At 41.4% G+C, this 24197-nt stretch overlaps 1 protein-coding gene across 1 annotated transcript; it reads right to left on the minus strand.

The window, feature by feature from the left end:
- Positions 1 to 117: 117 nt before the first annotated feature.
- On the minus strand, positions 118 to 23257 carry BPNT2 (3'(2'), 5'-bisphosphate nucleotidase 2). Its single transcript, XM_075023322.1, has 5 exons — positions 22683 to 23257; positions 9421 to 9580; positions 8382 to 8477; positions 5368 to 5529; positions 118 to 3903 (listed from the first exon to the last, which is right to left on the minus strand). The coding sequence occupies exons 1-5, from the start codon at positions 23067 to 23069 to the stop codon at positions 3632 to 3634; spliced, it is 1077 nt and encodes a 358-aa protein (XP_074879423.1). The 5' UTR covers positions 23070 to 23257; the 3' UTR covers positions 118 to 3631.
- Positions 23258 to 24197: the final 940 nt, after the last annotated feature.

A 24197-nucleotide genomic window follows, 5' to 3' on the forward strand; every position in this document is an offset into this window, starting at 1 on the left:
ATCTCTGCTATATATTTTCATTATTACTACGTGGTCTGTAAATCAGAACAAACAGCTCTTTTATAAAACTCCATCTATAAAAGTCTGGCAAACAGGTTAAACTCAAAACCAGTTAAGTACAATATTCAACCCTTTTATTTCTGTGTCCTTTTATTTCTAAAACATTCATTCAAGGAATGGAAGTTAGGACTCCTGGTACTGTAGGAGGTATCATCTATGCTACCATTCACTCTTTTTAGCAGAATGAAAAGAGAAAATACATACGGCTTTAGAATAATTTCACTTGCAATTACCTTAATCATAATAGCCACTCAAAAAATCCGTCGTTGGAAAACCAATGCTAAAATAATACATCCTCTTACTTCCCTTGTTTGGAGCTAGAATGATACCATGATTTTTTTTTAATTAAAATTTTTAGAAAAGACATACTTTGTAGGACCCACCTACAACATGTAATTGTTTTAAGTAGCATCCCTAAAACCAGTATGACAGTTTAATGTGGAAAAGGCTACAATGTAAAGAACAATGTTCTAGCCCAGTAGTAAAACATAGACATGGGTACAGTATGATTTCCTACCACTCTAGGCATAAGCTTAAGTCACATCCACACAGCTGAGACCAAACAAGTATTTAAACCAGAATAGCGAAATGTCTTTTCTAAGTGCAGTGTAAACATAGTCAAAGAAATAGGATATACTGAGTGTTAACACTATACAAACAAATATCAAAGTGCACTGGCACATGTGCACTAAGCAAGCACTTTTGAATACTTGCTGGTCTGCATAAGAGTTCTGTTTATTGTAAAATGACATCAGAAACTGCTATTTACCAGGTGTTTACCTATTCTCATATCAAAGAAGTTCCTCTTTAAACTAGACTGGGAGACTCCAAGCACCACCATGGGCCTCAGCTGTGGGAAAGCTGCATGAGCTCAGGCTCATGCCTGAGAAGTACCAGAAGTAATTAACTGGGCACCTCACTCTCACCTTTTCTTCATTTTCACAAGAAGTGAGCTTTGGCCAATAAGGGTCCACTGCGAATGGTACTGAACACCGTAATCCATTTCAACAAAGCAATTTAGGATATAAATGGCTCTAAACAAGCATGTCTTCCTAAAGGCAGACTAGGTATTTTAGCCAGCATACAGGAAGAAGGAAAGGAGGGCTGAAGCTCTTCTTTGTACCTTATCTTCCTAAGGAAAAATAATTTAGGCAACTACTTCTGTTTACTGCTCTATATCTTCAACTAAGATGCAGGTAAGCCCTTGTACAATATGTAACATCTTATTTTTCATTTCTCGTACAGAAGCTAAGTCTGATCACAGCTTATGCAAGGAAGTGATAGAATTGTACCCAAAATAAAAGCAGTCACATTTTCACAAGCTAAGTTTACACAATTTCAACCTGAATCTAAACTCACAACCTGCCACAGATTGTCTTAGTTGCCTACTTAAATATTGTGTATTCAACCTCTGTGACACAATTAAGTTTTTATACTAGGCTAACTATGGCTATTTCTCATATTTAAATTTTAATCCGTGTTCTTTAACTAATAAACAGAAGAGCTGTTTTTTTTATTAGGCCTTAAGTAACTTAATTCAGCCTGAAGGAAAAAAAGCTGCAGTCTTCTTGTAAAATATTACTAAAGCCTTGATAAATATCTGGATTTTTACTCTTCACTGAGGTTTGGAAGCTCCAGAAGTTTTTCAAAATAGATCAGACCCTTTTTAAAGAGGGCATATTCACTTATTAGTCATAGCATATAGTAGTTTATTAAATTTAAAAATTGGAAGTTAAGTTGCTTTGTGTATTATCTACATGTGTAAAAGCTATTTTCAAACAGCAGCAATAGCGCCAATTTTGGAAAAACAGTTCTCTTGGAAAACTACCCGTACCAAAAGGCTAGTAAGACTAAGCTTCAGTCTACTTTGCCAGTAAGGTTACAAAATAAAAGTCTGTATCTGTAGTTATGCAACATGTGAGGACGTCTTTCGGAAATGTGAACATTAGCTAGAAGTTAAAAGAGGTATCTAGACATGCTCTGCTACTTAGGTAAGGAGAAAAACCCCTTTTTAATCAGAACAGCAGTATGATGAAAGAAGTTAAAATGAAAGTAATTAAGAATTTGGTTTAAACAGCCTAAGCTTATACTAAATAAACTTTGAACAGAAAACATCTGTATTAACTAAGAACTTTAGCTTTCTTGAGGAGAGATGGGAAACTTATCTACTGATAATTCAAACAGGTACATTTTAACCTTCTAAAGCCCTTCAGAGGGATGCAGAGAACAATACAGATGGTTACATTTTTGCAGACAGAGGTCCACATATTTTAGAGATGCAACAAATTGTCATTTGATATCAAAGGGCCCATGTTCTGTTCTGCGTATGCTGGATTGACAAAGAATGTTTTTCAGCAAAGTTTTGCAGACCCTGCTGTACTTCAAGTGCCACACGTTCTTCAGACTTGCTTAAACAGATTCAAGTTTAAATGGTCTCTATGTAAATTTCCACAAACCAAGTAACTGCAAGCTGTTAGGGATGGCTCAAGAGCTTTCTGCAGAAAAGAGTGCAACTTAATCTAAAAAGACAGAAAGTAGTTTCTGGGGTTGTAGAAAAATTGCTGGTTTATATGTCATGTTGCAAATGGAAACAACCAATCAACTTACTATATCTGTTAAACTCATTCCATATGACTCTATCCAATGGGAAAAAAAATAACAAACAAAAAAACAGGTACTGAAGGAAGAGGCTGTTTCTATAGGCACAAATACGAAATGATGAGCAAGGCCTACATTAGAGAAAAATCTAGCATGCATCTTCAACACTGTACGCAGAAATCAAGGACAAGAAGTACCTGTTAAAAACTACACAAGGAAACATTGCCTTCTTTTAAAAAGGTATATGGAAATAATTACACTGATTAATAAAACACTGATATTCACAACCCATCTGAACTAAACTGGTTTACATCTTCAGGAAAAAAGTCAAAACAGTATAGAACATTTCTTTTTTTTTCTCTTAAAAAGCAGAAGGAATGCCACACTGTCAAAGATAAATTGCTGCTGCATATAAATTTGTGTCAACCTTCTTGTGCTTTCTGTTCAGGGGATACAGAACACAGGGTCATGTTTCCTGCTAAACTGTTTACAGAGTTATCAGATGCCTATACAAATCAACCTTTTTTCCTACCTAATTCATTATGGAGTTGCTACAACTACAGTAACAAGATGTAAAAGGTTCCAAGAAATTCCTGTGAGAACTACTTCGTTTATTTTATGAATAAATTTGGATTTTTCTTTAGTTCACCTACGTTCACCAATATATACTGTATATGCACCTTGAGTATAAGAACTGCATAAAAGCAGTCTGGAAAAAAAAAAAAAAAAAAACCAACGTGGAAACTGAGGTGTGAGGCAGTCAGTCCCCTTTCTACTTCTGATTATTATTATTATTTTATTCTTTTTTAAATACCACCACTGAAGAAACCCAATGCACTATATAGTCCCCAAACCCACACCAAACTGCTTTGCTTTGCTGTGCATCTTTCCCAGCAGGTTTTCACACCTGCTTCTTCAGACAGAGCATTCGGAGGCTACAAAAGCACAACTTGTACTTCTCCATCAGTCAAGTTTATTTGTGTGATGTTTTTTCCAGATCTGGAAGTTTTTCAATTAGTGCTTTATGGTTCATGTTGATACTGGCTATAAGTCCTCCCTCATTGCCATCTGAGCCAGTGTAACTAATTTCTTCACCAGTTAGGGTAGTCATATGGCCACCCAATGCTCTCAACACTGCATTTCCAGCACATATGTCCCACTTCTTAATGTAGGTGACATGGATATACACATCAGCTTCTTCTTGATTCTTTTCAGCAACGTCAAGGAGGGCCAACACTTTATAACCTAGAAGAAACAGGCAAAAGTTAAAAAAAAAAAATTAAACCAAGTTTTCCTGTTCCCCATAAAGGATAAATCTAATAGTAAGTGTTAACATGCACATACAAGATTTAGGAAAGTGATGTCATTAATTACATCATGCCATCCAGTATAATGGCAGAAGCATCAATAAACTTTGTCTGCCCTCTAACCTGTAGAGAAAATTTGAAAAAGGAACACCCCCACACACACTCCCCAACAAGATTTTTCCACTGCACCCCATTTAAAACCCAGGGTATTTGAGACACATTATTTTTAGACAGCCTTTACCAATATGCTATAGACTTATCTAGAGACACATTAAAAGAACAAGACCAGAAACTCAAATACAGTTTTGCTCTTAATGTTCACTCACTTATTTCTCAATCTCTGTATTATGCTGAAGTCAACCTTTTTCCTCCTGGATTTTTATTACAATAGAAGGGAGATGCATATACCACTCAGCCCAGGGCATTCCTCTTTATCATACATTATGCAGTACAAAGTCATTGCTCAAAATAGTATTCTTTCTTTTATGGAATTTTTTTCAATTTTTCAACTGTTCAGCCAATATCCTTGTTTCATTAAACTGTTCCCTTCTTTATCTTCTTACACAGAGTCAAGCCCTGGAGAAGATCTGCTATAATCAGTTACACTTTCACTTCCTTTATCATAAGAAAACTCATTTAGATTCATTGTCAAGAACCTACGCAACATCTTCTTGACTAAACAATTCGTAAGGGAGCTCTAGCTTCCCATATTAAAGACATAGAATGATACATTTCTGTAAAATTCAAATTTTGCATGGCTTTTCTAAGACTTTGAAACAGCAATTGCTTCACACTAGTGTCTCATATATTTCCATTCTGTCAGCAACACACACAAGGATATTGTGTAAGCTTACAAAAGCTAAGCTAAAACGTCTTTGGACTGAACATGAGGCACATAAAAATGGCCTTCAGTGACACTAGTTTTCTCTTTTGACATAAATGCAAGACATAGTACCAAGCTTTAACGGCTTTTTCTCAAAAAAAAAAAAAAAAAAATTGTTTAATGAAACATACTACTAGCTAACTAAGAACCAACAGATTCTCTTCCATGATTCCGTATGTGGTCACAAAACCCTTTTTCCTCCACAGAGGCACCAGTGCCTTCAATGAATGCACATCAGTGTGTTCAATGAAAGGACCACAAGAACATTGCTGGCCCAGGCTTAGGTTCACTAACATACTAACTTGTGAATAGCTTGAAGCCTGAACTAAGTTTGCATGTAGGTTTCTATATACAGGAAAAAACTGTGTCCCATTGTCAAGTGCTTGCTTTTAAGGATGCGAAGGACAAAAGGTGGGGAAAAAGAAGAGATGCCACAGTTATATCCTTTTGTCTAATAACAGCTATCCCCTTAAATCATTTGAAAGCAATAAAATGGATAGGATGCTTAAGGAACCAAACCTGCTCCACCAGCGGGGATTATCACAGTCTTATTTCCAAATGTCTGCCGTGCAACCTGCTCAACTTTTCCTGCATGGGAGCGGGATACAATAATCCTTGGAGTTTTCTCATTGTAGGAGGCACGAGCTTTTATGTTTGACCCACCATCCACCATTGCCCAGGCTACAAGAAAAACACAAATTCTGCTAAGATTTACAACGACAATCTCTGTTACGTGTAAAGATAAAAGGATACTTATCTGAGAAAATGGAATGGATGCTTCTGGTTTAATTTCCCTCCCTATTGTAAAAGAGAGTTAGGGCTGACAAAAGGAAGGGGTGCATGCCCACATGTGCACACAAGTGGAAGAGAAAGAGAAACAGCACCCACACAAACACACACTTTTGTGCTTATGGCATTATCCCATACCTAACTATTCTTGTGTAATACTTCCAAAAAAACAGAGTAGGAGGGAAAAATCCCAAGCAGGAATATTTGGAACTTACAATTGGAAAGCCACTGAAGTTAAAAGGATGGCTCTAAGTCAGAAATAGATCCAGTATTTCCTCAAACAAACTTTTTATAAGGACAAAAAGCCCCACTATCCTTCAAAGCAGGTAGCAAGGAAGGAAATAGCTCAGGAGGATAGTAATACTAAGGAAAACATTTGATGATGTGTTTCAGAGGACTGGATTTAGAATACACAACCTCCCACTTGTTTCATCATGAAGTTCAAAGCCAAGCTTGGTAGGTGGCACCCCCTAACCATTAATTTGACATTTACTTAGCAGACTAACCAGCAATTTCACCTCAGTAGAGGGCCAGATTGTATGGCAACTGACTGAGTTATGTGTAATAACAATACCGACTGCCCTTTACTGCTTTGTGTTTGTGTGGTAGTATTAGGAACAATCCTACTTGCAACATATTGTTATTTCCAGCTTAGGAAATGAATACTGTTCACATAGAATGACAGACTTCATTGCACCTCATCTGATGCCATGTCTGAGCATTTCACACTTTACTATCACTAAAGGAGATAAATTTTCAAAATTACAGTCCTAAAAAAACATTTCTTCAGGTAGATGTTGATAGTTAGAAAAATGTTCCAATAACCCCAAGATTCTCAAAGCATATTGGAATATAGCACACACTTAAAAGACTGGAAATTAAGTTCATATTTAAAGACAGTAAAATATTTAGCACAAAATATTGAGCATTCAGTGGGCAAAAAAAGAGAACAAATAGGAAATACATTTATTCAGAATTAGTTTCTGTGCCAGAGCTACTGCATAACTTCACAACTCTAGAGGTCAGTATTGCCTAAGGGAAAATGAGAACAGAAATTCTTGTTTCAAATATATGGTAAGACAATGTATTGGGTTTGTGTGGCAAGGTTTTAGTAGCGGGGGAGGCTACAGGGGTGGCTTCTGTGAGGAGCTGCTAGAAGCTTCCCCTATGTCTGACAGAGCCAATGCCAGCCAGCTCCACGATGGACCCACCGCTGGCCAAGGCCGAGCCCATCAGCAATGGGATAACATATTTAAGGAGGAAAAAAAGTTGCTGTGCAAGAGAAACTGCAGCCAGAGAGAAGAGTGAGAACATGTGAGAGGAACAACCCTGCAGACCCCAAGGTCAGTGAAGAAGGAGGGGAGGAGATGCTCCAGGCGCCAAAGCAGATTCCCCTGCAGCCCGTGGGGAAGACCATGGTGAGGCAGGCTGTCCCCCGGCAGCCCAGGGAGGTCCACGGTGGAGCAGATCTCCACCTGCAGCCTGGGGAGGACCCTACACCAAAACAGGTGGGTGCCCCAAGGAGGCTGTGACCCCGTGGGGGACCCACACTGGAGCAGTCTGTGCCTGAAGGACTGCACCCCGTGGAAGGGACCCAACGCTGGAGCAGTTCGTGAAGAACTGCAGCCTGTGGGAAGGACCCACATTGGAGAAGTTCATGGAGGACTGTCTCCTGTGCGAGGGACCCCACGCTGGAGTAGGGGAAGAGTGTGAGGAGTTCTGTCCCTCAGGAGGAAGGAGCGGCAGAGACAACGTGTGATGAACTGACCACAACACCCATTCCCCATCCCCCTGTGCTGCTGGGGCGGGGGGTAGGCAGAGAATTCAGGAGTGAAGCTGGGCCCGGGAAGAAGGGAGGGGTGGGGGGAAGGTGTTTTGAAATTTGGTTTTATTTCTCATTACCCTACTCTGGTTGATTGGCAATAAATTAAGTTAATTATTTTCCCCAAGTTGAGCCTGTTTTGCCCGTGATGGTAACTGAGTTATCTCTCCCTGTCCTTATCTTGACCCACGAGCCTTTTGTTATATTTTCTCTCCCCTGTCCAGCTGAGGAGGGGGAGTGATAAAGTGGCTTTGGTGGGCACCTGGCACCCAGCCAGGGTCAACCCATGACAGACATGAATACTAAAACTACTTTGAAGCTTTCAGAAGTGCATACACATTGCCAAACTTGCAGCTACACTCACCGATACGTTATTAATACTAAAGAATTAATTAGTTCATGGTTGTGGCATTAAAATCATGTCAGATAGTCAATGAGGCTATGCTAGAAAGTCTTGCTTGTTACACACAAACAGTTGCCATTAAGATCTTTAATCAATCTTTATTATTCACCCTGAATAAACAGCAGCTTCTGGGTATAATATCATGGACCAAAGTTCTTCTACTGAATGAGCAAAGTGCTCTTCTGCTAAAGACTAATAGCACACGTAAGACCGTCCAGTACGTGTAGGTTTCACTTTGCTTTGCTATAAGCGCTCCAACTGAAGGGATCTTAATTCTTAAACACATTTTCAGTTAGTTTGTTTTAAATGCATCATTTTTATGTTAAACAAGGGCACCATTTCCCTTTGTGGTTTTACAGCACAGAACACATCTGCAGCTCTAATTCTGAGGTCTGCAGCAGCGCTCTTTTGCCCCAGGTACTATTTTCTCATTTATACCTACAGATGTTCTCTTAAACATCAGATTTTAATTAACAGTATGACTGAAGATGCTGGAAATATGTGAAGGCATAAAGATACCTGTATATGCTGAGAACGGCTTGTGAATCACTCCTATTACTGGTTTACCATTTACAGCCACGCAAACCATTGTCGTGACATACTGTCGAAGATCCTCTGTGGGCAAAATGAGAAAGTGAGCAAGTTTACAGCCAGATGCCAAGAACACAAAAAGAAAGCAGACCTGACATTATAGAAAAGTTGTTCTTTGAAGACTAGTCTATATTCTGCCTCTTACAATCATGTAACTTTGTTGTATCTTCAAAAAACCTTGGCAGTTCTCAAACAACTTTAAAGACTTCAGTTTTCCAGCAATTTTTCCTGTTCAGTAGATGTAACCTATCCTACCAGGTCTAATGTTAACAGCTGTGTCTTATGCAGCATGTATTTTCATGGAAATCTGTGCCCCTATACTCTCCCTTCTCTGCCTCACCTCCTGTCCTCTATTGTTTCAAAGCTGATAATTCAAATACCAAAGAACATTCATCAGAAAAGGTGACTGTATCAATGGAATACTCACAAAAAAATCCCCATTTTTCTGTTTGTTCTTCAGTACTTATCAGCAAGAATTTTAATTGGGTTGCCTTGAACTGCTTATGTGACATCTTAAAACACTTGAAAAAGGGGAAGATTGAATTATGAATGCTTTTTTGAAAAACTATAACAATTTTTTTATTAGATTAAATAGAACATTTACTTAGTATTCCCTTTAAGTAAACAAACAAAATATTCTGAGATATTTAGTGTTGCCACAGTAATAACTTCAATAAAGAAATGTGTAAATCCAGCAAAATCCATAAATTACAGTTACCATTTATTTTAGCAATTGCTTATTTCCAAGGAACACCAAAGTAATTTCACAGTTGGAATATATAAAAGTAAGCGCTGTGGTCTAATAACTATAGAGATTTCATGATGCAATTTGTTCAATTAAATCACACTAGTTTTGACATAACACACTTTAACAAGAGATGTCATTTTAAATACTTACTATTTTGTCTCCAGTATAAAAGGCAGACATCAGAATTACACACATGATTTGTCAACAAGAATCAGCTACCTGTGTATTCTTGTGTAGCATCTAATGGATCAATCCAGACAGTAACACTTTCTGCTGGAACCTCTTTAGGCTGTATTTTTTGTTTTATGTCTTCAGGAATACTGCGATCCCAAGAGACTGTCTCCTGATCAGCTGTATCAACACGCTCTTCAGAGTTTATCTATGATGAGACAACAAAAGTAGCTTCATTAACTTATCAGATACAGTAACTGTGGTACTCGGAGAAATTACAGGTTTGCTCAGATCTTCTCTTTCTCCCTTCACCTCCAGCTAAAAATGCAAAAATTACTCATTTTTCAGCAACTCACAAGCTATTACCATCACGCAACAAGCAATGGAAAACCACAATCCAGAATTCTACTATGAACCACACCACAGCTGGACACTTTCTTTGGCTGCAACTCTTCCTACTGAACATTCTCACAGTATGAATCACAGCTTTTTTAAATCAAAAGTTAAATGCAGTTGCTTCAAAGACTACAAGCCGCACATCTGACTTTGCAGAGTCACGTGGTATACAGATACAGCAGGGGTCTAATATCCCATTTATACACATCAGTAGATGCAGATTGAAATATACAGGTATTTTATCAACAAATATTTTGCAGACTATAGTATGACTTGGGGGAGTAGGAACCCTAGTATATATTCCTGCTTCCGGCATTGAGTTACAACTAGCAATTTAAGCAGCTCAACTGGATGTAACCATTACACATTGCAAGATGAATGTTATTTTATAAACAAGTTAATAATATTCCTTACCTGTCTTTAGGGTAAGTTGGGCTAAGGACCTAAGAAGGCCCATGAAGAACATTTATAAGCAGAAATCAAAGGTCACATTTAAGCCTATTGTCATTGGCTGCCTAGCTTAATGAATTTTATTCTGGACCAGAGGGCATTTTAGTATGCCAAATAGAGTTTGGTCCAGTAGCGGAGCACACAGTCCCAGTCTGTTGAATGGAAGAACGTTCTGCAAAACCCAATACAATGTCATTGTGACTGCAGTAGCAAGGTATTTCTGGATCACAAGAGATGCAGTTAGCACAAAACATTACTGTATGTAATCATCTCTCATGTTACAAACCACGACATAACCTGTCAGGAAGAAATGCTGGGGAAATATGGATCAATCTGTCTTAACCCATCCATACCAGCTTACTACCACTGTAAACGTGGTTTATAGGAGAGCTGTAATGCAACTGGACATAAGTAGTGCTAACAGAAATTCAGACAAATTCATCCCATTTACTTTTAGCACCTTAGTTACAGTAGAAGACTAGTATTTCTATGCTCCTTCTACTGCCAATAAAAAGGAAATCATTGCTATGCCCTTCTAGCTTCAGCCTGTGTGAATGCTTCAGAAACATAGCACTCCACTAATTACTTAGTAGGACGATGATGCTTATGGCTTAGATGTGTACGTTATATGTCTGCAGTTGAGTTAACAAATCTGGACTTTTGGGACATTTAAGAATACTAGGAAAACCAGCTTTTTTATTCTTGCTAACTTTAAAGGTGGTTTCCTCTAATATAATTCTAAATGGATGCCAAACTGACTAGCTCTTGTGTCCAGTCAAGGCAAAATAGTAGGCACACATGGGGTACAATGTGTCTACAACCTAGAACCACTGATTTCCCTTTACTTGCTACAGGTAGTGTCAAGACTGCTAGCTCAGATTCAGCTGACTGCTAGAGCAGATAAATCCCCTCTAACTAAACCAACTTGTTATTACAGATGTTGTAGGCAGGTGACTTTGAAAGACAATGAAAATAAAGAAACAATCTGACTACATTTGAATGTTACAGACTTTGTATCAGCAGGATTTTTACATAATTCACATCATGACAAGAAAAGACATCACAAACCTCAACTGTAACACATTATTAGCAAAGGGTTAAGGGCCATCTCTCCAAGAGAATTCAAAAAAAGAAAGCAAGCAGAACTGCAGCAACTTCAGCCATACATCATAGCTGTCTTCTCACGTAAAACCAGTATTTGAAGCATTGTGTGCCAAACACAGAGTCCTTGAAGTTGCCGTGACATTTACAAATTAAACATCTGTCACTGTACAAGAAACCTGACGATTGTGTTTTCCCCTAGGGAAAACAGTCCTGCAAAGTCAAGATGACTAGTCCCACAGACTTGGCAGCCTCAACACAGCCCCTGGGCAGTTTAAGTTCCACTACAGCATATTACTGTAAAAAAAACCAAAACAAAAAACAACAACCAAAAAAACCCAAAAACATTTCCTCAACAGAAGAAAGAGGCCTCCAGAAGTTAAAGGGTTGGAACCAATCCTCAAAAGGAAGAATATCTTGTTAAACCTGTTGTTACAGTACACTAATATTAAAAGACTGAAACTATCTGAAAGGTATTGTATTCAGAGAAAGACCTCCTAGTAGTTCAACTTTTGCAGAGGTGGCCATGATGCTGCAGTATTTATAATGCTTCTGAGGAGTCTCTCTCAACAGTCACAATTAGTCTGCCAGCGAAAAAAAAGGCTGGGGGCGGGGAAGGCAATAGCGATCAGGTTGCAAAGCCATCTGGAGAAAATAAAATAAAATAAAAAAAAAATCAGCTGGGTCACTAGTTTTCCATTCATATCACCATTTACTCTGTAGCCTTGGCTGAATACTCTACAAGTTATAGTCCAAGTAGAAATTCATAGTTATTCCACCACACGCAGTTATTAAATTTATTTATTGTTAGGAAGCTAAAGCTACATTATGCGTTTTGCCAGACACAGTTGCCTGAGAGAGGATCACCAACCCTTAACGCTGGGAACTTATCTCGCCTCCCGCACTTTATTTATTTTTTTTAATGCATGAGAATATAACCTGGAAAACATGCCTTTGTGGTAATACAATGTTCCCTTCCTACTTGTCATTCTCATTTACTGGAAGCCTCCAGAGGCCATGACCTTACATTTCAAGCTTTTCTGAAGCGATATGGATATGTTTCTGACTGCATTCCCAAGTCTTCACTCAGAAATTAGGAGCAGCTATGGTAGAAAGACAATCTCAACACCAAATGTTTCAGACAACAGAGCTTGTTCCAGCAAGACACTGAGTCAAACTGCTACGTTAATGTAAATAATTATAAAGTCTGCATGCATGCTATCATATACATAACTTTGCCTACTCCTGAGAGTCAGATTTAGATAGCAACCCATCATGCAAGAACTTGAGGCAGCAAGCAGAAGACAGAAATAAATAGTTATTTGGGGTTAGCCAACTAACAGCTGTAAGCTGTAAAAACCTGTCTCAGGAAGCTCTGTAAGCTGCCCATCGACACTGAGTTTAACTACATTTAAGCAATCTTCCCCAGTCATACTTGGAAGGGAAAGCCCTCCTCACAAAGAGCTGCATCAAACACAGAGATTTAATAAAACACATATAAATAGATGAATGGACTACTATTGAAAGGTCAACAAAAAAATTATTCCATAAAAAAGGCAGTCTGGCTGCATCTTGCCAGCACAGAGCTTCTTCAAAATGAGTCTGAGCGGTGCAGGAATCCCATAACGGATGAGGGATGCTGCTCACAGCAGCCAGCAGCAGAGGTCCAACAGCAACGTCGGGATCAGCACACGGTGTGCCTTCCGAAACACCCAGGTGTCCCCAGCCTTCGGAAGCCCCTTGCACCCTCTCCTCTGGTACGTTAGTGATTGGAATACAGATGTGCTCAGAGACACGGGAAGCAACTCAGGAGTGTACTACAAACCCGTGTGGATAAACGCAGTGCTCTGAACAGCCAACAGTCCCGACCACGTAAAGTCTTCAGGGAACCTCACAGTGGCTCATTGTCCTGTGCTGGGCTACTCCCTACCAGCACTTCGTGATGTCTATGTGGCAGATCATCACCCAACAAAACTGCTTGAATACTAGGTAGCTGTCTGTGGCGAGGTGAACAAACTCAGGCTTTTTCCTGGTTTGAAAGAGTAGGACACAGCTGTAGTTTTGGTTCTGAATTCACCCATTAAAGATAAATTAAACTGAAAACACATATGCTAAAAAAATTAAATAGAAGTTTCTGTTCAAATACATAAATTATTTAAAAAAAATAAACATCAGTCCATGAAAATGCAATGTTTTTCTTAGTGTTTGGTAGGAAGTGAATTTTATTTTAATTTATTACTCCCCCTCCTTCCCCACATCCTTATTCATCCCAATACTCATTTTGTATTTTAATGTGCAAACAAACCAGTATCTTGAAAAAAGATGAGGTAGAACAGCTCTTTATTCCTGAGTGTCAATATCCTCATCTGATAATTAAGTCCTCTCAAATCCAAATCTCAGTGCTGTTTTATTAAAATAGAAAACAAAACAAGAGAAACACAAATACCATCCCACCTGTATTATAAAGAAGAAATACTAATTAAGCTATCAAGGTAAAAACAAAACAAAAACACCCCACAGTTTAGGTAACAACAAAAGATACTATTCACTAGTCTGAATATGAATATAAGAATATTCCATGTATTACATTTCAAGAACAGAGACTGGAACAGGTTGCCCAGAGATGTGGTAGATGCCCCAGCCCTAGGAACATTCAAGGTCAGGTTGGATGGGGCTCTGAGAAACCTAATCTAGTTGAAGACCTTCCTGCTCATTGCAGGGGCGTTGGACTAGATGACCTTGAAAGGTCCCTTCCAACCCAAACTATTCCATGATTCTATGATTCAATGAATAAGTCTATTGATTTGAATGGCACCATGAAATTGGAAAGCCTGGAGGCCCAGACAAAATAGCGTGCACAGGGGAACGCTAGTACAACATTAATAGATGTTTGACTTTGTTCTTCTGTTTTGTTATGGCACTAACTCTGCATGACATACACAGCCACTTCACTGGTGATTATGCAGTGTAAGCATTATGCATACCCAAGATTCAAACTTAACTTTGCCATTTGCATTCACGTGACATGAGATGGAGGAACGGAGCAGAGGGACAGAAGTAAATAAGTAAATGCAAACATTTACAAACAATAAAACAACAATGATCCCTTCTTACTGGCTGACTGTCCTGGTTTCAGCGAGGATAGAGTTAATTGTCTTCCTAGTAGCTGGTGCAGTGCTATGTTTTGAGTTCAGTATGAGAAGAATGTTGATAACACACTGATGTTTTCAGTTGTTGCTAAGTAGTGTTTAGACTAAGTCAAGGATTTTTCAGCTTCTGATGCCCAGCCAGCGAGAAATTGGGAGGGACACAAGAAGTTGGGAGGGCACGCAGCCAGGGCAGCTGACCCAAAGTGCCCAACTGGGTATTCCATACCATGGGACGTCACATTTAGTATAGGAACTGGGGGGAGTGGGGGGATCGCCGCTTGGGGAGTAACTGGGCCTTGATCGGCGGGTGGTGAGCAATTGCACTGTGCATCACTTGTACATTCCAATCCTTTTATTATTGCTGTTGTCATTTTATTAGTGTTATCATTATCATTATTAGTTTCTTCTTTTCTGTTCTATTAAACCGTTCTTATCTCAACCCATGAGTTTTACTTCTTTTCCCAATTTTCTCCCCCATCCCACTGGGTGGGGGGGAGTGAGTGAGCGGCTGCGTGGTGCTTAGTTGCTGGCTGGGGTTAAACCACGACACTGACTGAGATCTGTCCCCTGTCACTATATGCATCCTCTGGACTAATGTCCAGAGAAACCAGCACCTTGAAAGGTATATTGACCTACTAGATGACTGCACGGGACTGTACTTGATTTGCTGTTATTTGACTGTGCTTCAGAGATGTCACAACTCAGGGGAGAGCACTTCAATCAGCAGCCTCTGGGCTTTCCCCCGCTTATGGGCCAAGCCTCACACCTCACCCCTTCAACCACTGCTGTCGTGCTTCACCAAAAAGCAACATGCCCTTATGCCCGCTACACTACAAGTCAGACTGTTTTACCTCCATTTGCTCAGCTTCTCTGTTTTTTCCCTCAAATATATCAGAGGTGAAAGCTGTCTCATCTTCTCACAGCATCTGTACATACACAAATTGTGTGAAGGAATCAGATGCCAAAACCTCTGAACGTAAACACCCACTTGACAAGTCATGATGTATAAATATGCACAACAGGAGAGCACTCTCCAGGAGAGCAAGAAGCAGTCAAAGCACTGTATTTCCAATAACCAAGGAAAGTATTTAACTTATCCTGGTTATGAAACAGGGCTCCAGAGTCTGCTACAGAAGGAAGGACTTGCATTCACACCAAGACTTAGCTCACCAGCAGCCAGGACCACTCATGATCCCTCCAACTTTTGAATTTTGGGGCAGTGAGCAGCAGTTTTCACTATGAATGAAAGCTGCTTCCTGAAAGCTTATGTTACTTGACACTGAAAAGAATGCAAACTCAGAAATCAAAATATCACTTCCTTCTTTAAGTTTAAAGTGCCTTTAAGCTTTAAACAGTTTGAATAGTAGCCTTGCCAGCATAGTAAAAAATTCTAGTTTTATTCAATACACTGACATTTTTAAAGCCAGCTGCTTCCTTTTGAAAGGGTTCTTTTCCTCCTTAGATTACCTCGACCTATTAGAAAGGAAAAATGAGCTTTTACAGGTGACCTTCATGCCTTTCAAAAAGTTTCCTCTTGCTAGGGTCCAATTTACAAAGAGTTTTAGCAAGGTACATTCTGTTATGAAAGGATAGAGAGGACCTTGCTGAGTCACATGGTTCTCTAAATAAATAGCTTGCTAAAAGGTAATAAAGTTCAATAAAAATATAAAGTATATTTGTATATAAATGTGGAAGGTATAAAAATAGACTAATATATAAAATAATAAAACATATAAAAAACGCTGGTCTCATGTTGTCATTCATTTGAAATGAAAACAACAAATACTTCTATAATAATGCCACAAAACAGATAAAGGAGGCACGCATTTTTTTCAAGGCACAGAAGTCCAGGCAGAGAGAAGTTTTCCTCTACCATCAACTACATCTTCATTTATTTTAATAAGAATTCGTCACTTCATGCAGGAACAAGATTACTGGATGTGCAAAGAAGAATATGGACAAGCCTAAATGTGAAAAAGCTCAATTAGTACTTATCAAAACTCATTACGTGGTTTGGTCATTAAGACAGCAGGAAGCAGAGTGAAACAAACAGGTTTTCACAAATGGTAAAGACGTATCAGATGACAACTCTGCTTCTACTGACTTAAGACAAATAGAAGTTAGTGAAAACAACAAAAACGCAACAGGGGGAATCAGCACGGATCACAGAATTCCAAGTTTCCTCCAGTAATCTGTAGAAACAACTAGAATTTAAAGCCAGTAAAAGTAATAAAGCCACTCGCTCATTAGCTCACATATGTTTCAGTAGATGGCAAAATTCTCTGTTACAGTTATATGCAGATGCAAGTCTAGCAAAGAGAAAGGGATGACTAGTTTGTCACAAGAGTTGCAACACTACTTTTCATTTTAAAAAAACATCCAAATAAGGCCAGATTAGAAGTCTACCAATACAATAAATAACACTGAGAAAACTTTTGCTGTTTGTGAGTGGTTACCCTACTAAGAAACTCAAACCTCCAGATGCTCAGCTGACAGATGAAACACCCCCGGGATACACACAAGCCAAATGAACTACTTGTCATTACATCTGAAAAGATCATCACAGACCTCATTACCATAAAGTTACAGGCTTTAATTTCATTTTATGTAGAGAGAGACAGCATAAGTCATCTAGCATCAATTCAAACCCATGTTAAGAGATGCATCTCCAGACAACACCTATTACCGAGATACCCAATTAACATTCACGCTTCTTGCTTTACTTAGAAACCTGTTGCCAGTTGCTAAGATCATTTGGGTCAGAAGAATGGTAATTTTGTTAAAAAAACCAAGACCTGAGGATGCCATTCTCACAACGTGAAGAGACAAATAAATTACTGAACTTATTCAGCAAAGCACTGAAATCCTTCTGAAGTTTAAACAGCATTTTGGTTTTTAAACCTACTTCTTTAACGTATCTATCTTTCCCACAGAATCGGCATCAGATGCACAGCTTGCCATCTTAGATGAAATTCCAGTTTTCTAAGTATGATAGCTGGCACTGTAGTCAGAAGTCTGTAAACAGCAGGTTTAAACCTCACAAGTAGTTCAGGTAGCTTGATTTAAAAAAAAAAAGAAAAAAGAAAAAAGGAGTGCTTGGAGACATTAATCTTCAAACAGTGGAATTAATTTAGAGGAAAATCTCGTTAAAAGTTAAACTGACATGTTCTTAAATTTCCATTTCAAACACTGACACCCAATTCCAGCATTATCATGCAGAAACTTGAAATGAGGTATTTATCATCCATCTTCACTGGGTAGAACATTCAGATTCAGGGCAGTGGCATGACTGTGTGCTGGTTTAGGCTGGGATAGAGTTAATTTTCTTCACAGTAGCTAGTATGGGGCTCTGTTTTGGATTTGTGCTGGAAACAGTGTTGATAACACAGGGATGTTTTCATTACTGCTGAGCAGTGCTTACACAGCATCAAGGTCTTTTCTGCTTCTCACCCCACCCCACCAGCGAGGAGGCTGGAGGGGCACAAGGAGTTGGGAGGGGACACAGCTGGGACAGCTGACCCCCACTGACCCAAGGGGTATTCCAGACCATAGGATGTCATGCTCAGCATGTAAAGGTGGGGGAAGAAGGAGGAAGGGGGGGGACATTTGGAGTGATGGTGTTTGTCTTCCCAAGTCACCGTTAGGCATGATGGAGCCCTGCTTTCCTGCAGATGGCTGAACACCTGCCTGCCCATGGGAAGTGGTGAATGAATTCCTTGTTTTGCTTTGCTTGCGTGTGCGGCTTTTGCTTTACTTAAACTGTCTTTATCTCAACCCACGAGTTTTCTCACTTTTCTGATTCTCTCCCCCATTTCACCGGGGGCTGAGTGAGCAAGTGGCTGTGTGGTCCTTAGTTGCTGGCTGAGGTTAAACCACGACAGACTGATAAAAAGATGCTTGAAGAGAGACTAGGATTTACACTAGAAAACAAGACATACAGCTGGTGCAACTATAGAACATAAATCAATGCGCTGGTCAAAATCAAGCCCAAACAGCTGAAAATGAGAGTATAGGGCAGAATTCATTCTGGCAAATAAGACTGAATTCTGCATCCTGTGAAAATAACGCTAGTATAGTGTAGAAGCGAAATAGCAGAATTGTGTGGGTCACTAAGATTGGCTTTTTGATAGTCAGAGGACATAGGAAATGTGGCCAAAGTGCTTGTTTAAGGAACATGTCTTCCTCTGTCAATCACTCCCGCCTTTGTGAGCAAGTAGGGCTGCTCCTTCAGATGTGGTGACACAGGCTGTTGGTAGGGCCATAATGTGAAGTGAACCAGGGTATTCCTAAATAACCTTTATTTTACATTTTTACCTTGGATAATTCAGGTATCAAGTTCCTGACACTGACCCCTGGACAAGCAGAGTCAGAAAAATGGAAGACTGATGCATGGCTCTAAGAAGCTCTTTTATGAGGTAATGCTGCTGAAACCCATGTATAATGAGATCATCTCTTCAAACTGAGAAGCTCTTTTGGGCAGAACATACCAGTGTTTCTGTCCAGTCTCTTAACTGGATTTGGAAACACTGCCTCCCCAGTCCCCTCTCCCCCCAGCAGCAGGGCTGGCTTGAGCATCTCCTTAATCCCCTCACCCGATTCCCATCTCAGTCTTTCTTATCACACCACCACTGTGCTAGCACAAGGAATAAATGGGGCCACATGGAGAACCTACCAGAAAAGCAGTGAAGTAACCCAGAAAAGATAAATAAGATAAAGAAAAAAATGAAAAGGAGCAGAGAGGATGATTATAGCTGGATCAGAGCTTTAACTTATTCTCAGCATGACAAATAGACAAAGACAACACATTGGTAGTGCAGGAGCAGTAAACACCTCAAGCCTGTAACTGCAGCTGAGGACTTTATCAAGAGAAACCACTGCATATATCTTAGTATTAAATGTATTTTAAAATCAACTGCACAAACATACTTCATAGAAGATGCATGCAAATATTCACTGATGGATGTTGAGTGCAATCAGACAACACTGGGTAATACCTGAGTTAGAAATAACTGACTTGCCCCTTCCTCCCTTATCTTTCTCACATCTATTTCTAAGGGATATAACAACAATACTCAACACCACTCAATTTACTACACAGTGATAAAACAGAATCAATCTCCTCCTCTTCGGTCTTACCTAACCTAGCTGTGAGAAGTCTTGAACTGACGCAAATGCATCTATTTATATCAAATAGAGCAGGTGATGTAAGCAGTGGAATTCCTCTTCCTCTGTAGAGATAATACCTTTACTTAAAAGGACAGACAAAGGCAAAACATTTCTATGGGTTTGGGTTTTTTTTCCTCTCTTCCACCCCTCAGATTTTGAAAGTGCTTTTATAAATCGCAACTGTAAGGATTATAAGACTCTTTCCAGATTTATTTCAGCTTCCACAAGTGAGAAGCCTAACTCTTCCATCTTCTCTTAATAATCACACCTTAAGAGAAGATCTGCTTCAGACAGACTGTTTGCATGCTTTCCCGTATTATGTCCAGCAGCACAATACAGGGAATCCAAGGCTGCTCACTGATTTAACTTTATTTCTGTCAAATTACTTTTCCCCCTGGTTATTTTTAAACATTGGAAAGCCATAGTTATTCTTAGAGGACAATTAATGGATCATTTCCTTTGCGTTATAGGCATATTTTGTCACCCAGGTTTTGTGCTGGTTTGTTTTTTTTCCTGGCTGCAGCATTTGGCACCACTTTAAATGTTGCGGTACCCCTGCTAGGCTCAAGGACTCCATGATGGGAGTAAATCAGCATTTTGCATAAATTTTCTCTTTGAATTCTTTCAGTTTTTGTTTGACAGTTTTTGTTAGCTGCATTTTCTCTAGCAAGAAGAGAAGAGGGGTTTTATTTGACTTCAATGTTTGTTATTCTGAGGTGTCACTCTGTACACAGGGATAAGGCTACAGATATAAAGTACGATGCCTCTTACAAGATACAGCTTTATAATGCATCACATGAAAGGTGTCTCGGGAAATCCTCTATAATCCTTGTATTCACACCAAAACTACAGTAGATCTGTTCTCTTTTAGATGTGTTGTGCTGAAGGTACACATGAAGGATTTGCAGATTGAGATGAGACCTTGTCTTCACACCTGAAAATTGTATAGTGCCACATGCATATAGTAAAACAAAAGTTTTTATTTTGGTTTGGACAAATGTTTATGAATACATCTTCATCATAGTATAGACTTTAAGAGACACCATGTCTTATCAGTATATACAGCTTAGTGGATATTTTTTAAATGCTGCATGAGATAAGCTGTTATTATCCAGATCATGTACTCAGAATACTAAATATCCCAGAGTTGATCTGTCAGATTGAGTAACTCTAGATCAGCTGAAAGATTTGTCAGACAAACTCTTCCTAGTCATCCTCAGTGCTCAACCTCAGTCAACCTAAGGGGGGTAGGAGAGGGAGAAAAAGAAAAAAAAAGGAAAAAGAAATATGCCTGATTTTTTTCCAGTTCCACAGATGTACACACCCATTTTTGTCTTCATACTGTGTTTGAGAACACATCTGCACTCTAGAAAGTACCAACTATTTTTTAAAGGCGAGCAGCACAAGTTGACCATGGGGAAAATAAAAAGGAGCAGCGAAGTTCTTTAAAAGCAGACGTTCAAAGTTAACACCCTCTAAGAGGAAGATGCACAAGTCAGATTGTCACTGCTATGCACCCCAGGCACCGGAGTTTATGCATGTGACCACAGACACAGAACAGGCAACACAGTTCCCTGAGCTCTTCAAGCACAAACCGAACCCCAGCCTTCTCTAGAAGCACAGACAACTCTTACATCTGAACTAACGAAGTCCCTCCATCCGTGGAAGGGGAGAAAGCGTACAGATTTCAGGTAGCAATGCAGGTAATGCCTCGCTCTGTGAGGCCAGTGAATAGCAAAAGAGAACAAGGGACAATACTTTTTCTTCCTTTAATGTAGGGCCTGTGACCGACAATCCAGCAATCTTCAGAACATAACCTTCATAATCTTTCTGTAGAGGATGATTAATCACATATCAAGTTTATTTCAAATACTGAAGAATTTGGTGTTTGCTTTAGATTTCATATTCTATAGGTTCTCTACAAACTTAAAAAAAACCCAAACAAACAAAACAAAAACAAACCCCAAAGAACTACACACCACACTGACAAACTTCCAAAATAGCCACTGAAAACTCACTGAGTGGTAACTAAAGCAAAAAATAAACTACACTACTTTTTTTCTCAACTTATCGAAGAAAAGCATGCAGTCACCACCTCTGAAATCCAAACTCAGGGTTTTCTATCCGTTTCAAATGACTGTGAAAAGCTAAAGAATTTAACATCAAGACACCGAAGAGAAGTTCCCATTTACTTAAGCGAAAGTGGAAACAAAGCCAACAAAACCCGAAAGGCCTCTAAAGTATAGTTCTGGTTTGGGTGCGACCTGAACTGTTAGACCCAGATTTCAGAAGCGAGTGAGAGCAGGGAGGCGTGTACACCTCTGACAGAAAAGTAAACACATTTTGCCCACGTAGGCAGTGACCCACAGCGTGACACAGCTGTTAGCTTATCTGCTGTCCCAAAGTCAGGAGAGCTAAGAAGTCAGATACTGTAACGCTATGTTCCTAAACCTCGAATCCTCAACCCCTTCTCCCCGTTACCAGCTCTGCCTATAGCTTACGGCGGGAAGGATAATTAAGAAAATAACAGCATTGCTAGTCTCAGCACCATAAACACACGCAGAATCGGCGCTATGAAGCAACCTTTATCCATAAGCAGAGAGCACATAATCCACGACGGTCAGACTCGGCGTTCCCCCCCCCCACGCACACCCCTCACGCCCGTATTATTTCAAACATCGTTTCACCTCGCACGGCTTCGCTTACACATGACCCAACTCCTTCCCCTGCAACCCAACACCCACGGCAACAACCGTGAGGCGGCACCGCCACAAAATCAGCAAGAGGGGAAGGAAAAAAACCGCAAAACTAGGGCAGTATTTCCCGTCGGCGGTTACAAAACGGGGAGGTGACACGTGTCCCCCCGCGAACGGCCGAGCCCCCGCGGCGCGGCAGCCCGGCGGTTCGCCTCAGGCCCTTAGCCGGCCGGGGAGGAGCAGCCCAGCGCTGGAGCCCTGCACCGGGCGGGAGGCGGCGGGGGGGGGGGGGGGGGGCCGGCCCCGGCGCACAGCCCGCTCCCCGCCTCACGGGAGGGAGCCCGGCACCCACCTGCACGGCGGGGAAGGCGCCCTTCAGCAGGTAGAACATCCTGCGGTTGGAGAGGAGGTCGCCGCTCGTCAGCTGCTCCTCGGCCCCCTCCCGCGTCTTCCCCTTCGCCTTGGCGTTGAGGACGTTGCCCTCGCGGACCCGCTTCACCTCCTCCCCGCCCCTGACGGCGGCCAGGACGGACACGGCCAGCAGCTCCCGCAGGTCCACGGCGCCGGCGAGCGCGGAGCCGCGGGGCGTCTCGGGCCCGCCGGCCGCCGGCTCGCTCAGCATGAAGAAGGCGAAGCGGCCGGCCAGGAAGCCGGAGTAGAGGTGGTAGAGGACGCCCAGCCCCAGCAGGCAGAACACGGCCATGCCGAGCGGCGAGAGGCGGATCCCCATGGGGGCCATGGCCGCGGGGCAGGAGGACGCGGCGGGGCGGGCGGGCGGCGGTACCGGGCGCTCACCACAGCCCCATGGCGCGGCCGGGGCGCTCCGCTCCCTCTGGCTGCTGCGGCGGCGGCGGCGGAGCCGGCCCGGCTCCACGCTCCTCAGCGGGCCGGCGGGGAGGCAGCGCCGTCTGTATCCGGGTCAGGCGGAGGCGGGGCCCGCCGCTCGCACTGAGCATGTCCCGCCGCCCACCGCACGCCCGGCGGGCGGCGTGGTCCGGTCCGGCGGTCGTTCCCCTGCTCTGCGGGTGTCCCGGCAGGAGGCTGGGGGAGCCCTCCTGGTCCCTGCCGCGGGCCTGCCTGATGGCGCACGCTCCCCTTCGCCCGCTGGTTCTCCTGACACGTGCGGTTTGGGGTGGGGTTTGGGGGTTTTCTTTTGCTTCATCTGCTTCTAGGCAGCAGGTGCGTGAGGAGCACGCACCACCGGGCAGCGGTGGGGCCGAGGGAGCCGGCCCTGCCCGGCCCTGGCAGCGCGGCCGCCCGCGGGGGCTGGGGCCGGAGCCGGAGGCGGCTCGGAAGGATGGCACGGCGGGCCGGGAAGGAGACTTCTGCTGGAAGTTGCTGTTGGCATAAATAGCCGCTTAATTTCTGAAGCTTTGCCGTTAACCGTTCTGAGCATCGTTGCTGAGCAGCATCTCGCGTCTTTCACCTACTGGTTAGGGAACTTTGGGACTCTCAGCCCCCTTGTGCTGCAGGAAAGGGGCTCGAAGTTAAGAATTCCTTTTGTACAGTAGAATGAAGAAAATCCAACCGTTTTCTCAGCCAAGTGATGTGCTAAAGGCCTACCTGTCTAAATTTATACTTTTCTTTGCACCTCAGTTGGTTTGGGGGAGTGTGAAGCTGCATGTTTATGACCAGGATGGACATCTGGGGTGGAAAGCAGGAAATCTCGGATTCTTTTTCTGTTCTCTTTTCTAATTCTCTCTAGTAGTTTTGAGTAAGTTACATCAGAAACAAACAAAAAAATTAATTCAGCATTGTTTGAATTAATTACGTGTTCTTTTACTTAAGCGATATTCTTGTCTGCTGATGTACAGTTTATAAAAGCAGACCTTAGTAGTGACTCTGGGAAGAAGTAATTACTAGGGAT

This window comes from Buteo buteo, chromosome 3 (assembly GCF_964188355.1).
Source record: "Buteo buteo chromosome 3, bButBut1.hap1.1, whole genome shotgun sequence".
In the NCBI taxonomy this organism is placed as follows: domain Eukaryota; kingdom Metazoa; phylum Chordata; class Aves; order Accipitriformes; family Accipitridae; genus Buteo; species Buteo buteo.